General features: G+C 40.5%; 2 protein-coding genes across 5 annotated transcripts; one reads left to right on the top strand and one right to left on the bottom strand.

Moving 5' to 3' along the window:
• Positions 1 to 1,526: 1,526 nt before the first annotated feature.
• On the top strand, positions 1,527 to 15,830 carry trim25l (tripartite motif containing 25, like). 4 transcript variants are annotated; one of them, XM_079882745.1, is made up of 20 exons: positions 1,527 to 2,285; positions 3,575 to 3,670; positions 3,796 to 4,029; positions 9,398 to 9,557; positions 9,634 to 9,699; positions 10,496 to 10,534; positions 10,616 to 10,654; positions 10,740 to 10,781; positions 10,857 to 10,919; positions 11,006 to 11,074; positions 11,162 to 11,221; positions 11,892 to 11,960; positions 12,047 to 12,106; positions 12,193 to 12,264; positions 12,348 to 12,407; positions 12,766 to 12,837; positions 13,555 to 13,572; positions 13,684 to 13,749; positions 14,081 to 14,146; positions 14,261 to 15,822. In XM_079882745.1, exons 1-20 carry the CDS (start codon positions 1,632 to 1,634, stop codon positions 14,833 to 14,835), a joined length of 2,580 nt encoding a protein of 859 aa, XP_079738871.1. In that variant the 5' UTR covers positions 1,527 to 1,631; the 3' UTR covers positions 14,836 to 15,822. The 4 variants fall into 4 exon arrangements, with proteins under 4 accessions (XP_079738871.1, XP_079738870.1, XP_079738869.1 ...); XM_079882744.1 differs by having other exon boundaries at positions 10,854 to 10,919; positions 11,165 to 11,221; XM_079882743.1 differs by having other exon boundaries at positions 10,854 to 10,919.
• Positions 6,176 to 8,668, bottom strand: LOC307165953 (zona pellucida sperm-binding protein 4-like). The gene is made up of 10 exons (XM_079884037.1): positions 8,259 to 8,668; positions 8,090 to 8,168; positions 7,962 to 8,032; positions 7,673 to 7,880; positions 7,328 to 7,595; positions 7,008 to 7,165; positions 6,739 to 6,931; positions 6,522 to 6,669; positions 6,355 to 6,427; positions 6,176 to 6,276 (listed from the first exon to the last, which is right to left on the bottom strand). The coding sequence occupies exons 1-10, from the start codon at positions 8,619 to 8,621 to the stop codon at positions 6,206 to 6,208; spliced, it is 1,632 nt and encodes a 543-aa protein (XP_079740163.1). The 5' UTR covers positions 8,622 to 8,668; the 3' UTR covers positions 6,176 to 6,205.
• Positions 15,831 to 15,868: the final 38 nt, after the last annotated feature.

Below are 15,868 nucleotides of genomic sequence, written 5' to 3'. Positions count from 1 at the left end.
TTGTTTAAATCATCTCACAGCCACAGGCATGACTTTGAATGAACTTTTGTGTGTGTGTGTGTGTGTGTGTGTGTGTGTCTCAAATCAAGCCTTTCATAAACATGCATATAAGATTCCTATTTGAATATGTAACATAATTTGGAGCCCATCCTAATTTGAATCAGATCCTGGATATACTGGAATTCCTTTTCCAGGATTGATGTTGCTGTTTTCTTTCAAGCTCTGACAAACGTCATCTGAGCCAGTAATACTGTCTCCTTCAGGTCCGGTGGGTGATGTGGAAATGAAATAATTCATGAGAGATTCAAGGCTCGTTCCTCTCTCGGCATTGCAAGCTCAACGCCGCCCTCTGCTGGCACTCTCTAACATTCAGTGGCTTCTGACGTGTGATTGACTCTTAGTTTTGGGGAGACAGGATGAAGGAAGAAGGAGAAACGGATGAGGAACTAGAAAATAGACTGCTTGCTTTTGCTATTTATTAACATGCATTTGTGAGTGAGAGAGACTTTATTAACATTTATTAGTAGTAGCCTATTTGATAAATACTATTGCTGATAGTTAGGGTACTAGAGTATGAATTACACACTATTTCAATATCATACAATTTCATAAATAAAATCACCTTAAAATCGACAGCTGGTAAAAAAAAAAGTACTTTGGCACAAGTGGTAATCATTTATTTTTTAACTATTTGAAAAGGAACTATTTGCAGTTTTAAAGCAAAACTGAACCCATAAAACCTTCATTCATCTTCGGAACACAAATGATGAAACACTTTTTGATGAAATCTGAGAGATTTCTGTCCCTCCATTGACAGTCTAAGCAACTACCACTTTCAAGCCCCAGAAAGGTAGTAAAGACATTGTTAAAGTAATCCATGTGACTCCAGTGGTTTAACCTCAATTTGATGAATTTTACATTACTCTTCTCCCTCTTGGTCCTTGTCATCATTTCTGCACAACCAGCCATCTAGCGGTTTTATCATTGGCGGGGCATAACTGTAGAGTAAAATATTTCAACCCAGTCATTTCAGTCAAATATAATGATGCAATATGTTATGGACCCAATAATACGGGTCACTTGGTGAAAAAATGGTGAGATACATTCTCTCACAAAAGTATTCCGTTCCTCAGAAATTTTAAGCACTGAAAGTGTTTTCAAAAATAATAAACCCACAGCAAATATTTAAAAGTTACCTATACTGGCTATTCCCCGACTCTAACTGACTGGACTTAAGATTTCCACCGGGGAAAAAGGAACTCAGAAACTTTTGACTTAGCCTACCGCATAGCAACACCCTGGCAACAGTCTAGTATGACGTAAAGGCAAATATTCTCCTCAGAAGATATATTATTTGTATTAAACTTTATTTGGCTTTATTCTTTCATTTACTTCCTACATATAGGCCTACTTGTAATGCAAATGAAGAGGAATGCACTGTACTCAGGCCTGCTTTTCTCCCCAAACCTGCTCAGTGAGTGTCTCACCCACAGCCAGTCAAACCTGAGAGACAGACAGACACTCTCACAGCTGGAACATTCACACTGAATCACAGGTGTGTGTGTGTGTGTGGAGTAGATTAGGTTCAGCTTTATTTTATTATAGCATTAATTTGAATTTACACCCTCGGAATGAGTGGTCGTGTGTGGACAGAAGAGCAGTTTAACTGCCCCGTGTGTCTGGATCTGCCCACGGACCCCGTGACCATCCCGTGCGGCCACAGTTACTGCAAGGCTTGTATCGCGGATTACTGGGATAATGAAGGCAGGAAAAGCGGAACCTACAGCTGTCCTGAATGCCGGCAGGCCTTCAACCCTCGCCCCACTCTCTGCCGGAACACAATGCTGGCTGAAGCCGTGGAGCAGCTCCGGCGCGGGACCCTGAACCCCTCCGGGCGCGAGTCCATCAAGAGCGCGCGGCGCGCGGCAACCTCCGCGTCAGAGCTCGCGCGCGCACGGAGCAAAGGAGCCCCGAAACCCCTGCCCGCCTCCGCCGTGCCCTGTGACCGGTGCACGGCGCCCACAGCGGCCGTGAAGACGTGTTTGGTGTGCATGGCATCGTTCTGCGAGACTCACCTGAAACCCCACGACACGCAGGACAAGATGAAGAGCCACGAGCTGATCGCGCCCACCGGGAACCTGAGTGAGAAGATCTGCCCCGAGCACAAGTACCTGCAGGAGTTCTTCTGCCGCTCGTGCCAGATGTACGTGTGCTGGCTCTGCACCAGTAACCAGCACAAGGGCCACGAGAGCCTGTCCACACAGGCGGAGCGCTCCGAGAAACAGGTGAGAACATCATTCACACACACAATTTTCACGTTTTATGGGGATTTTTCATAGACATAATGATTTTTATACTGGACACACTGTATATTATATCCCCTAACCATAAACCTATCCATCACAGAAAACTTTCTGCATTTTAATATTTTCAAAAAACAACACTTAGTATGATTTGTAAGCTGTTTTCCTCATGGGGACCAAAAAATGTCCCCACAAGGACAAGGATTTCGGATATTGCCAATCTTTGTGGGGACATTTTGCCTCCATAATGAAGGGTTTACCAGGACACACACACACACTTTCTCAAAACAACTCATCCTGTGTGATTTATAAGCCTTTTGAAAAGTGGGGACCGCTGGCTGGTCCCCACAATGTAGGTGATCTCAGGTTTTACTATATGGGGACATTTGGTCCCCACAATGTAATATAAACAAGGGCACACACACACACACACATTCTAGTAAAAGGTTCATAAATGGGAGTCATTTTGGTACAACCCTAACATGGTGTCAGCATTTATCGTTTATATGTTTTTGGCACTATTATAATAAAGGATGCATGCACAATACCATATTGGTCATATTGGTTTCTAATTATTTTTTTATGAATCCCCATTATAAAACCATAGTGTTATTGGATATAAGTATGGTAAATAAATTGTATATGACAATGCATTTATGCAAAGGAAATTTCAGGCCAAGTCACCTTTATACAATACTGCTATTCATTTCGACTGTTGTTCAACTGAAGTCACTTCAGTGCTGATTCAGTTCAGTTGTAATGATCATCAAATATTAAATGAGTTCATCTATAAGGCAGTTCTGAAAAAATATGTCATCATTCAGCTCAGTTCAGTTCTCGTACAACAGCATCAGTGCAGTCAGATCAACAATACTGTTGAATATTAAATGTTTATTGGTAACATTATTGTTTTCAAAAGCTACAATATACAAATATACAGGTTACAACAAGCCTCTCTTATTAAAGCAATTTTCTATAAAGTACACGAATGCCAAGCTTTTTCCATTTGAATAACAACTGCTTTGAGGACATTATATTTTTGACATGGGAAAATGATCACGCATGCAAGGACGGCAGTGACATCATTCAGAATAATGCTCTTTCACTGCCACTGTATGAAAAACATGACTCATCTTTAACTCTGAAGTGCTGTATTTATGTGTGGTTTAGTATTCATGACCTAGTCTTGTTCTACTCCATATTCATTCCAGTCCACATTCCAGTCTATTCTGAACACTTGTTTTGTGCGTTGATCATTGTTGTTGAATTAGAAAGAGCTGGGCGCAGTTCTGTCTGAGAACCACCAGAGACTCCAGGACAGAGAGAGAGATCTGAAAGACATGAAAAAAGTCTTAGACACGCTCACGGTAAATATTTATGACACTCCCACAACAAAACAACATTATAATATGCATATTCTGTTGGTTTTATGAGTTCCATTGCTCAAGATCACAGTCTGGAGGATCCTCACTGTGTGTGTGTGTGTGTGAAGCGTTCCTCAGACATCGTGCGGGACGAGGCTGATGCGGTTCTGTCGGAGCTCCAGGAGTCAGTGCAGCGGATGCTAGATCTTCTCCAGGATGTGATGCTCTCCGCCGGGCAGGAGAAGCTCAACGAAACCCAGGACGTCGTGACCAAACTGGAGGCCGAAGTCAAACAGCTGAAGAATAAAGATGGAGAACTCAAAGAGCTAATCAACTGCCAGGACAATATCTACTTCCTGAAGGTCAGATGATGGCTTAATCCAGTGGATCTCAACCTTTTTGACTTCAAGGCCCCTCTATTGTCCACAGCAAGATCTGAAGTTTGTTGAGAACCACTGGTTTAATCTATTTTGGGGACATGTGGGGTTTTCTAAAATCAATGTTTGCGGGCTTCCACAAATTTAAAAGACAGAAAGGCCACTTGCCTGAGACACTGTTTACTCCTGGTATTAAGGCGTTTTGATCGATCGGATCACAAGTAGACGAGGGAGACACATTCCTGTTTACACCTGGTGTTTTAATCCGTCTCTTTTTTCCACTTTCAACCACTTCTGTCCTGATTTCTTTAAAAGTAAATTTTTCCCTTTTGAACATACATAAAACCACATTGAGCTGAATTCAGAATAGTATGCTAGTACTATTTCTGCCATTCTGAATTCAGCCTTTTTTATATTAGATGTTTTAGCTATTCTGGATTGTTTTTTTTCTTTGAAACACATCATAGTTTTCTTATGGCAACAGGTATAATTTAAGAAAGTTTAAAGGGATACTTCACCTCTGGAACGATGAATGTGTATTTAAAATGGGTCATTTATGTAGTAGAAATGTGAAATTATTTTTGAATTTGGAGCCTTCTAGACTGAGAAATGCCAGAAAATGTATTTTTGGCTCATGTGGATGAAAGACAACAACTCCCAGAATGCACTTGCTTCACTGCCCTACGAGGCCACTCCCAAGCCACGCCTACTGGTAAGAGAGCGCAGTTAAACAACTAGGCTAGGCTACTAGTTGACTCAAAACTTAAAAGATGCCGTTTTATCGTGAGTCTCCGTGACGAGTCTGCCCGGGATTTCGAGATTGCCCCAAATGTTGGTTTTTGCGTTATACAGTCGCCATTCATTATGTTTACTGTGGCGAGCAGGACGAGGCTGAGGGGCGCAGGAGAACGGCGCGAGGCCGGTGGCGTGATTACTGATGAGCGACACCGGTGTTGTAGGCCATCTCTCACGGAGGAGCGGGAATTTTCTTAGCAATGCTAAAATGCACATCAACCGATCACTTGTTTAGCGTTCATGTAAACACTACATTCAGATTCACCAATCGGAATGAATTCAGTTAGATTGAATCAAAAGGTGTGCATGTAAACAATGAATGGCGACTGTAGAAAGCAAAAGCCAAATCCTGGACATTTTGGACGATCTCGACGGCCGGAAAAAAGAGGATGGTAACCCCTACTACTCAGCTTTCTCCACAGAACAAGAGCCTGATAGCTTGCTTAGCTTCCAAAAAAAGATGTCTGACACTTTGTACATTCTATGAGTGAGATTCTACCCTCTATGGGTGGGTTGAACACATGCATAACTAGCTCCTAGCACTGGCTGTAGTTTCTAGCCTCTGGCCAAAAAGTCCTCCGATGACGCAAAATGACGTTTTTTGTGTTGGAGGATTTTTTCCAGACAAAAAAATAAAAAAAAATTACATAAATCTCTCATCTCAGGGGGATATGAGGAAGGGAAGCACAGTAATTCAAAAATATTACAGGTTTTCTACTGAATGTGTTGGACTACCTCTGGAAGTGGCCAAAAACAAACAAGCCCCTTTTTACACCTTCATTTACCACAGTCCACCTGTGATCCAATTTACAAAAACGCTTCTTAGTACCAGGGCCTTGGACAGCTACCTAATTGGGATACAACAGTTAAGGGATTAATGCTTAAGTGAAAGTCAAAGTAGTCTACATTACTGGGACTGCCTGAAAAAAATAAATAAATAAAAAAAACCTGCACTCATCCTTTATCTCAAGATATGACTATACTTGCATGACTGTAAAGAAGCATTCCAAAAAGCCAATGAGTGACCTCAGAGGAGTTTGGGCATCAATATATGCAGTTATGCTAGTCCAGCCATAAAGTCATATGTAAATCCTCAAACAGACACAAGCTAAAACCTTAATTTGATATGTGAAACATGAACAGGGGCCCAAGTTAATAACTAGAACTTGGCAAACAGTAAAGTTAAATGGCTTAGGCAGAAACTTGGCTTGTTTAGTTCAAGTCAAGAATCTCAATGCACAAAAGAAAAAGGTTTAGTAGTGCAGAAGTCAAACTGAGAACAGTCATGAAACATCCAACGCCAGACAGAAATGAATACCAAAGAGAAACATGTTGAGTTTCATGAAGTTTATTAAAACACTTAAATTCACTTGACCAGGTTAACTTGTCCACTAGACACCACAGTTTGCCCACTAGAGATGGTCTTGACGTGTCTTCCTGTAAAAAGTGGTAGAACAATGAGGGGCATTTAAATAAATTCTCAGTTCCTGAAGTCAACTTACAGCAAGCACTCACTTTTCCTAGTGCAACTTTGCTCACAGGAGCCAGAAGAGGGATGGCACACCGCTGTACTACAGTGGATGAAGATCTAACAGAGCGGGAAAGGGTTAAGCCATAGAATTCACTGGAAAAAAAATAAAAAACACTAATATTAAGGGTTGAGGTAAGGCTGCAGAGCATACGGTTTCCTGCAGAGGAGCCAGTGATGCTGAATCTACAAATGTGAACATCTTCACAACAAAGCGCTTGTAGTGGGTTGGGAACTGAAGACCAGATGATCCAGCCACTGGAACCAATGTGGTCAGGTAACGATCATCCTGGTAAGGGCATCTGAAAGGCAAAGAGGCCGTCAGAAGTGCCTTACAGCACACTAGATGGATAAAGACTGGCCTTACTCACCCATCAACCAGAAGATCCCATTGGGGTAGACTGAGTGGACTGGGGGTTGATGTCGCCCAGCAATGTCCCAGCATCAGGACAATGTTGGGGTCGGTCCTCTCCAAAATGTGCACCTCAACATACACAGGCTCCCGCAGGACTTTTGTAACTGGATAATCAGCATCACTGTAGTAGGACGTGTACGCCTCGTCCCCTGAGGAAGAATGAAGTGTTTAACTAGAAACTGGAGTTTTAGAAAGGCTTTAGGCATACTTGGGACCAACACTTACCTTCTGCACAGCCTTTGGTGACACATTGACCATTTGCCAGTCTAAGCTCCACCCTGAGGGGTCCAGGAGCAGCTACTGGTGGAGGTGGAGGAACGGTGTTGACCTCCACAACCAGAGCTTCCACAGAGGTACCAGAGTACCTACACTGGAAGAGAAGCCTGGACAACAAACAGTGAGCTTGTAGCTTTTGTCAGTGATTCACATTTATGATAAAGCATACATCACTTACTCAAAATGGCTGTCCCTTGTAATAGAACCAAGTGGTCCGATACCCACTTCATATGAGGAGGTCATTCTGTTTTCATACACCACATATCCACTGTCCTCCTGCAAATAGTAACATTGTTAGCATCCAGTCCATTCTAAGCCATGCAGAACAAAACCACAAGCAGCTACTCGCCATCATGCTTGTGCCACATGCAGTGACAGGGAACTGGTATATAGCAAAGAAAGGTGTGGATCCCACAGGACTGCAAGCTGGATCACTTCCACCCAGGAGACGGACTGAATCCAGGCTCAATCGAGGCAGCGTAACATCTCTAGCCACCACTACCACAAACTGACCATCTCTTATACACTGGACAGTCACTGGAACGAGTTACAAGAGCAGGTTATTGCTGAGGATCAGTTTAACATGAATGCCTCTACATTGACTACACTCTTACCTGCCTTCCCATAGTAACACTGCTGTCCATTAAAGCAGCAGTTGATAGCAGCACACTCAGCACCACTGATACCAGGTGGTCCACACTGAATCTGCTCATAGTCAGCTACAGTACATTTGTCAAGGGGCTCTGCCTGTGCCACTGGCTGCTTAGGCTGAAACTGCTGAGGAAACTGTTGACTAGCTTGCTGTTGAACTGACTGAGGAAACTGTTGACCTGACTGAGGAAACTGTTGACTAGCTTGCTGTTGAACTGACTGAGGAAACCACTGACTAGCTTGCTGTTGAACCTGCTGAGGAAACTGTTGACCAACTTGCTGTTGACCTGACTGAGGAAACTGTTGACTAGCTTGCTGTTGACCTGACTGAGGAAACTGTTGACCAACTTGCTGTTGACCTGACTGAGGAAACTGTTGACTAGCTTGCTGTTGAACTGACTGAGGAAACCACTGACTAGCTTGCTGTTGAACCTGCTGAGGAAACTGTTGACTAGCTTGCTGTTGACCTGACTGAGGAAACCACTGACTAGCTTGCTGTTGACCTGACTGAGGAAACTGTTGACCTGACTGAGGAAACTGTTGACCAACTTGCTGTTGAACTGACTGAGGAAACTGTTGACTAGCTTGCGGTTGAAGTGGCTTTTGAACCTGCGGAGGCAACCATTGACTAGCTTGCTGTTGAACTGGCTTTTGAACCTGCTGAGGAAACCGTTGACTAGCTTGCTGTTGAACTGACTGAGGAAACCACTGACTAGCTTGCTGTTGAACCTGCTGAGGAAACTGTTGACTAGATTGCTGTTGAACTGGCTTTTGAAACTGCTGGTCAGTTTGCTGGAACATCAGAGCTTGAGGATTCTGGGGCAGATCACTCCACTTCGGAACAGCATGACTAAACGCACAGAACCAAACACAAAGTGCCAAAGACTGAACAGCACACCAACTTCCTGCCATTGTTCAATAGCTAGTCACACTGCTGAGGTGCTGCCCTTTGGTCTTTTTGTACTCTACAGACTTTGGCTAATTAATGATAATCCCTCCCTCTTCATTAACGGTCATGATTCTCCAGACTTGCACGAGTGGGAGTTTATGCAACTAGGTGATTCTATTGTTTCTTAAGGAGAGGGTCTATGGGTGGGTAAATGTATGTTTTTTTTCAGACCTTTCAATCTAATAGACAAAATAAGCTCATGCAATTTACATATGAATATGACCGGAGATGACAGAAAAACATACAGAGAGCATTAGCTTTAGTTTCTGCTCTGACAGACACAAGACCAGCCGAACGCTGTGAGTGTGTGTTAGAAATCAGGAATGGGGAGAGAACATTGTGCTTGCCACGTTTTTCATCTTCAAACCAAACTTGGTTCTTCATCCAACAAAGTTTAAATCCCGTCTGGCTAGAGCTCTTCCCATAATGTTCACGCTTTACTTCAGTAGACGGAGAGTAGACGGTCTTTTGTGGCTGTTTGAACACATTCGATCACATGAGAGTTTACACTACGAAAGCAATCTGGTCTAATGTGTTTTCAACTCCCTCTGGAAGTGTCTGAAAGTGGACAAGCTCAAAATGTTTTAGACCCCGTTTACACCTGTATTTAGTGTCTCCACTTGTGATCTGATCAACCAAAACGCATCTTAATACCAGCTGTAAACAGGACCTAAGAGACGCAAATGAATAATCTCTTCATACTGTCTCTGATGCCGTGTTCTTCTGCTGGTCTCCACAGACGTATCAGTCTCTGTGCTGTCCGCTGGAGGGGGGAGAGCTGGGAGCTGTGACCGCCAACCCTGAAGCCACGTTTGATCCCGTCAGGAGCGTCATTGTCCAGCTCCGGGAGAAAGTGGAGGAGATGTGTGACCAGGAGCTGGACAAGATCAACAAGACAGGTACACACAAACACTGACCTACTGCTGTGAAGTACAGGGTGACTGGAGGGTCATTATTATCTGTGTTTCTCCTCAGTGTTCAACACCACACCGTTCACGGTGGCAGACCGCAACGGCCAGAAAACAGGAGGCTTAATGAAGCGTAAGTCAGTTTTTGAGTTCACTGCATTTAGTAACATAAAACAATTATAATTTGGTCATACCTGAGTTTTTTCAATTTCAAAGTGGAATGCCAAAGCAACAATATAAATAACAAAAACAGAGACAGATAAAATTATGCCAGTCATATGAATAAAAATAATTATAAGAATACTTAAAACAATATAAAATAAACTTATTATAAAAAAAAGACAAAATATTAAAATAAAGTGATATTTTTTTACATTTTTATAGTCAACTTTTTGTCATGTTCAATAAAGCGTAATATATCATACAGGTATAAATTAATTTTAAATTGATTATTAAATTGTTTAATTAAGGTTTATACATGCTAGTTTAAATCTTTTCATTACTACTGGAGCTGCCAGTTTTCTAAGTTTCAAATGATTATTAAACAGCAAGTACAAACTAGGCAAAATCAGCAGCTCTTCCGGCGCACTCAGTGTCCGAATTCACTCACTCGTTTTCATTCACTCCTTCAAGTGAACTATATTAGTGGAGTAATGGAGGGGATAGTGAATGAGGGTATAGAGGGCGATTTCAAACACAACCCATGTCTACATGCCTAAATGCATTGAGATGCTGCCATGTGATTGGCTGACTAGATATTTGCATTAATGAGCAGTTGAACAAGTGTACCTAATGAAGTGGCGAGTGAGTGTGTGTGTGTTATTTATTTTATAAATAATATGATCAACACAGTGTTTGGTTGAGTCCTAGTTTCATCTATCATTTGTCTATAAACCTTCTCATCACTTTACCTTGGTTTTACATCACAGTGTTTTCTGGAAAAGGAACCAGAGCTGCTCGTGCGCAAGGTATGAAAACAATGAATAAAACCAGTGCATTGTTTTTTGTTTTCTGTCTTAGAATATCTAATGTATGTGAATATGTTTCAGGACCCCCACCACTGCCGTCAGTAAGCACACGAGGATCTGGTAAAACTTTTAAGTTCCTAATATAATTAAATTTAGTCAAATATCAGGTGTGCCATAAGTTTTTTTTTTTTTTTACTTTCTTCAGTGAACACGCGTCCACAAGCCGTGAGAAACAGTGAGCCAAGAGGTGAGATGTGATATGATTTACTCTGACAGAAATGAGTTTGTGTGACTGAATGTAGGATTTATATTTGTACAGCAGTTAACAGAGGTGTTACAAACTCCCAAAGACCAGCCAGACCAGCGAGAGAGGAGAGAGATGACAGTAAGACACGCGTCTCACACACTCGTACTCCTGTCTCATGTCTGTATTCATCTGCAGTTTGTCATTTATAGTTTCTCACTCTGCAGCCGACAGGAGTCGCAGTTCATTGAGACCGAGAGAGACACAAAGAAGAGAGGAAAGAGAAAACACTGAAGGTGAGAAGGAGAAATGAAGACAGAACATCTGTTGAAGACAAACATCTGTCCGGTGTAGTTTTGATCACAGTGTGTTTGATTCCTCAGCAGACACCCGGAGTTTAAGTTCAGGAAGAGGGAGACAGAGAGGAGAAAACAGAGAGCAGGGTGGGTTTCACTGGACGAATCTCACAAAGATGTACTCGTCATATCCTAATTCTTTTTAAAAGCCTATTTTTATTACGATAAAGAATTTTTCATTACATACTTTTTTTTTTTTATGATAATCAAACACATTTTCTTCACAGCCTCATTATCATACTGTGTTACTAGATATATTTACTTTTGAATGATTCAACTATTATTTATTATTAATATAATACATTATTTATTTCCTTTAATATTAGACTATGAAAATGACTGTAATAAACTTTCTTTAATTTTTTTTATCACTTCATCATTGGCACCATGATCTTCATATGGAAAAACAATTTAAATACTTTATAAACTTTAAAGTACCATTTCAAATACTTTATAAACTTTAAAGTACCATTTAAATACTTTAGAAATGTAAATATTTAAATATTATAGATGCAATTTCAATAATTAATAAATTCATATACTAATACAAATGAGAATTAGAGGAGAAAATATCTCAGTAAAAACTCTAGTCTAAATGGTCCCAGAAATACAATTTCTTTTTTTCCCGTCTGATTCTAGAGTAAAAAAATAAATAAATAACTCGGACATTTCCTACCATTCACCCTAGTGTCACTTCATGTGTTATTGTTCACTTTTGTGTTTCATCAATATGATTTTAGTCCTGATTCTGTTCTAGAAAGAGAAAATCAAAGCTCTCAGAGACGTCAGAGCACACAGAGCAGAAGCACACGTGATGAAGAGCAAGGTGAAATCACGTACAGACACACACTGTCATTTAGGTTTAAATGAAGGGTTTCAATGTTTTAAAGCTGTTTTACTCTCAATTCTCAGCGGACCGCTGGAGCTTGAGTTCAATCAGACCGAGACTGAGGAGAGAGGACAAAGAGCAAGGTGCCGTTTGATTCAGGTCCCATCATGGACATTTAACAGACTCCGTTGGAAATATAGCATATTTATGCCTGTTTTCCTTCTAACAGTCAGTGGAGAAAGTCCGAGTCCCTCACAGCAAAGCTCAAACGCTGCGGACCGACAGCAGCCGGCCAGACAATGTGAGTGACACACACACTCTGCCTGGAATAAGTGTTGAGTTCAGGATTTTATTCTTAAATTTCCTCATTCTCTTCTTCATCAGCGGACAGATGGAGTCTGAGCTCTCTCTTACCCAGAAACAGGAAGAAGAGACAGGACACGGGTGAGCTCAAGAATACACGTTTACTTTGCTGTCTAAATGACGACATATGATTTTACTAACTTCTGAGGACAAATGTGTACCCTAAATATACCCACATAAACCCACACACAAAGAAACCAAGCTAAGGCTTGTCAAGAAATCTTTACTGGTCATACTGGTTTGTCTAGCATCCAGATAAACGCCTGTATTTCCTGCTCATAGTCTCATGTGAACTGTGGTCAAATGTCAAGTACCTCAATGTCCTTATTTTTGTCTGCTATGGTGTGTTGTTTTCAGGCATGTTTCAAACAAAGCAAAACCTTTCGACTAAATTTAGATTTCAAACTTTCTAACATGCGTCACATTTGTACCATCACAGTGAAAGAGGCCACACCCACTATACAGGAGGCGGAGTCAGTGATGCCACGAAGCCCCGCCTCTTCCAGTGTCTGTAAGTCAATCAGTTTATGCAGATGATTAAAGAATTATTTGAAATTATACTTTACAGTTTAAATGCTTTATTAATGTGAATAATTAACCATTTAAAATACTTTATACATTTATAAAATGATGTAGATTGTAAATTATTTGAATTTATAGATTTAAATACTCTACATTGAAACAACAGTGAGAGGATGAAAATTGGTCATTGAAAAACTAAATTGTACTGTTTAAATAATAAAACATTAATACAATAAATAAACATAAATTAATAATGCATACACAATTGTTCAGAAGTTTGGGGTCAGTAGATAACATTTTTCTGAAACAAATTCATACTTTTATTCAACTAGGATGTTCTTTTGAACTTTCTATTTATCAAAGAATCCTGAAAGAAAAATGCATCAAGGTTTACACAAAATTATGAAGCAGCACAACTGTTTGAATATTTATAATAATCAGAAATGTTAGAGTATCAAATCATGATGTTAGAATGATTTCTGAAGGATCATGTGACACTGAAGACTGGAGCAATGATGATAAATTCAGCTTTGATCACAGGAATAAATTATATTTTAATATATATTCACAGAGAAGTTATTTTAAAGTGTAATAATAATATTTTACAGTTTTTACTGTATTTTTGATCAAATAAATGTGGCCTTGGTGAGCAGAAGAGACGTTTCAACAAAATGCATTTATAAATGTGTTTCTGTTTTCTCTGCAGGGGGAGAGCCAACACAAGGTAATGTCTGACGGGTTTTGGGTTGTGGCTTTTCCTATTCCATCATGGTGAGGTTTGTTAAATTAATTACATGAAGGAAAAAAAACTGTTTCTGTCTTTCTCTCTGTGCAGTGAATCCCTCTCTTTTCCTGGACTCACCAACTGACAATTCCTTCATCAATCCTGCTTTTCCCACATGTGAGCATTTACAACCTTATCTTTTACAGTTTATGCTATATGCGTAACGATGGATGGATGGATGGATGACTGACAATAGACAGACAGAAAACACACACACACACACACACACAGATTGATAGATGACAGACAAATAGACAGACAGAAACACACACACACACACGGATAAAATGACAGACGATAGAGAATGACAGATGACAAACTAGAAAGACAGACAGACAGACGAATAGACAAACACACACACAGATGGATAGATATTTTTTTTAAATATAAATATTTGAATGATGATATTTTCTCACAGCTTGTTGGTTGTCTCAATCTTTCTTTACAGTGAGAGAAATCAACATTGACAGTATTCAGGCCCCAGAGCCGAGGACCAGAGATGAGATCCTGCAGTGTGAGTTTATTCCTCCTCATGACGTCTGATTATCTTCCATTATCTATCACTAGCTTCTGTCCAGTCTTCTCAGACTCTCCTTCTCATCTGTTTCTCTCTCTCGGCCTCCATTAGATGCTTGTGATTTGACCCTGGACCCAAACACAGCCCACCGGCGCCTGGTCCTGTCTGACGGAGACACTGTAGCCACTCTTCATCAGACATCCCAGGCGTTCCCGGACCTCCCTCAGCGCTTCGACTGCTGGACGCAGGTGTTGTGTGTCCAGGTGCTCTCCTCTGAGCGCTGCTACTGGGAGGTGGAGTGGAGGGGGCGGGGCTCGTCTCTGGGTGTGGCCAGTGCCTCAATGGCCCGCAAAGGGGCAGCTCCAGGGGCGGGGCTTGGGTATAACAGCCAATCGTGGAGCTTGGAGCTGTCAGACATGTGCTGTGCTGCCATGCACGCCAATCAGAAGGAGGAGATCCCTGTGACCTACAGTCCCCGTGTAGGGGTGTTTCTGGACCGGCCCGCAGGGACTCTGAGTTTCTACAGCGTGGATGACGGGCTGGTTCCTCTCCACGTCTTCCACGGGTCGTTCCCAGCCCCGCTGTACGCTGCGTTCGGGGTGGGCTGTGGGGTCGGCGTCGGGCTCGACTTCGCCATGGGTCAGTTCAGCTCCACGTCAGACAGCATTAAAATCTGTCCTTTGTGAACGGAGCGAACATTTCCGGGGCGTATTTCACCGCAAAATCAATAAGAAAAAAAATAATATATATTTTGGGATAAAGAAAATCAAGTCTATTGGTAAGAGAATTATTTTTTGGTCACACTTTAGATTAGGGTCCAATTCTCACGATTAACTAAGACTTTTGCCTCAAACTCCTAATTACTGCTTATTAATAGTTAGTAAGGTAGTTGTTAAGTTTAGGTATTGGGTGGATTAAGGGATGTCATGCAGAATAAGGCATTAATATGTGCTTTAGAAGTACTAATAAACAGCCAATATCCTAGTAATATGCATGCTAATAAGCAACTAGTTAACTGAGAATTGGACCCTAAACTAAAGTGTTGCCCATTTTTATTTTTTTAAAATAAATTCACATTACTGTAATGCTTCGTTTAATTTTTGTTTGTAATTCTAATTATACAATGATTGTTTTCATTACTGCAAAACAGCAATGATATTTATACTGTCCATACATAACTGCAATAGTAAAAATAAAAAAATCTTATTACTTTAATGTGAATTAATGTTTTATGCAATATTTTGTTTACCTTATGGTAATTAGAATTGGTATGTAATTTTGCTTAATTGTCAAAAACAAATGCCACAATGTAAAAATCGTACAAAACATGCTAAATTTTACATCTGCAATAATATAAATATTTAATTCACATCACAATCATTTTTTTCTTCATTATTCTGATTGGATTTGGGCTGTAACTTTGCTTAATTGTCAAAAATACAAATGGTACAGAACAGATTCTTTTGGATGTATTTTACCAGTTTTTTTTTTTTTTTTTAGAATCAGGATTGTATGTTTATGGCAAATAATTACTAATATAAATGAACAATTATTAATATACATTATACATTAAAAACAATCTAATGTAATGTTTGCACAATTTAATAAGGGAAATGAATCATTCTGTTACTTCGATATACTTAAAACATAAAATGAACATAAATAAAAAGCAATTTTTCAGCTCTTGTGTAGTTTTCAAACTCCTTAGGATGAAATGTC

Source organism: Squalius cephalus (genome assembly GCF_949319135.1).
Source record: "Squalius cephalus genome assembly, chromosome: 10".
NCBI lineage: Eukaryota > Metazoa > Chordata > Actinopteri > Cypriniformes > Leuciscidae > Squalius > Squalius cephalus.
Note: the sequence above shows the minus strand (reverse complement) of the source record. Positions and strands in the feature narration are given on the sequence as shown.

Coding starts and splice junctions, on each gene's coding strand:
- trim25l (XM_079882743.1), top strand. CDS start 1,632: ATGAGTGGTCGTGTGTGGACAGAAGAGCAGTTTAACTGCCCCGTGTGT. Junction 10,655..10,739: donor AGTAAGCACACGAGGATCTG/GTAAAACTTTTA, acceptor TACTTTCTTCAG/TGAACACGCGTCCACAAGCC. Junction 11,075..11,161: donor GGAAAGAGAAAACACTGAAG/GTGAGAAGGAGA, acceptor TTGATTCCTCAG/CAGACACCCGGAGTTTAAGT.
- LOC307165953 (XM_079884037.1), bottom strand. CDS start 8,621: ATGGCAGGAAGTTGGTGTGCTGTTCAGTCTTTGGCACTTTGTGTTTGG. Junction 8,033..8,089: donor GTCAGTTCAACAGCAAGCTA/GTCAACAGTTTC, acceptor TTCCTCAGTCAG/GTCAACAGCAAGCTAGTCAA. Junction 6,277..6,354: donor GCAAAGTTGCACTAGGAAAA/GTGAGTGCTTGC, acceptor CACTTTTTACAG/GAAGACACGTCAAGACCATC.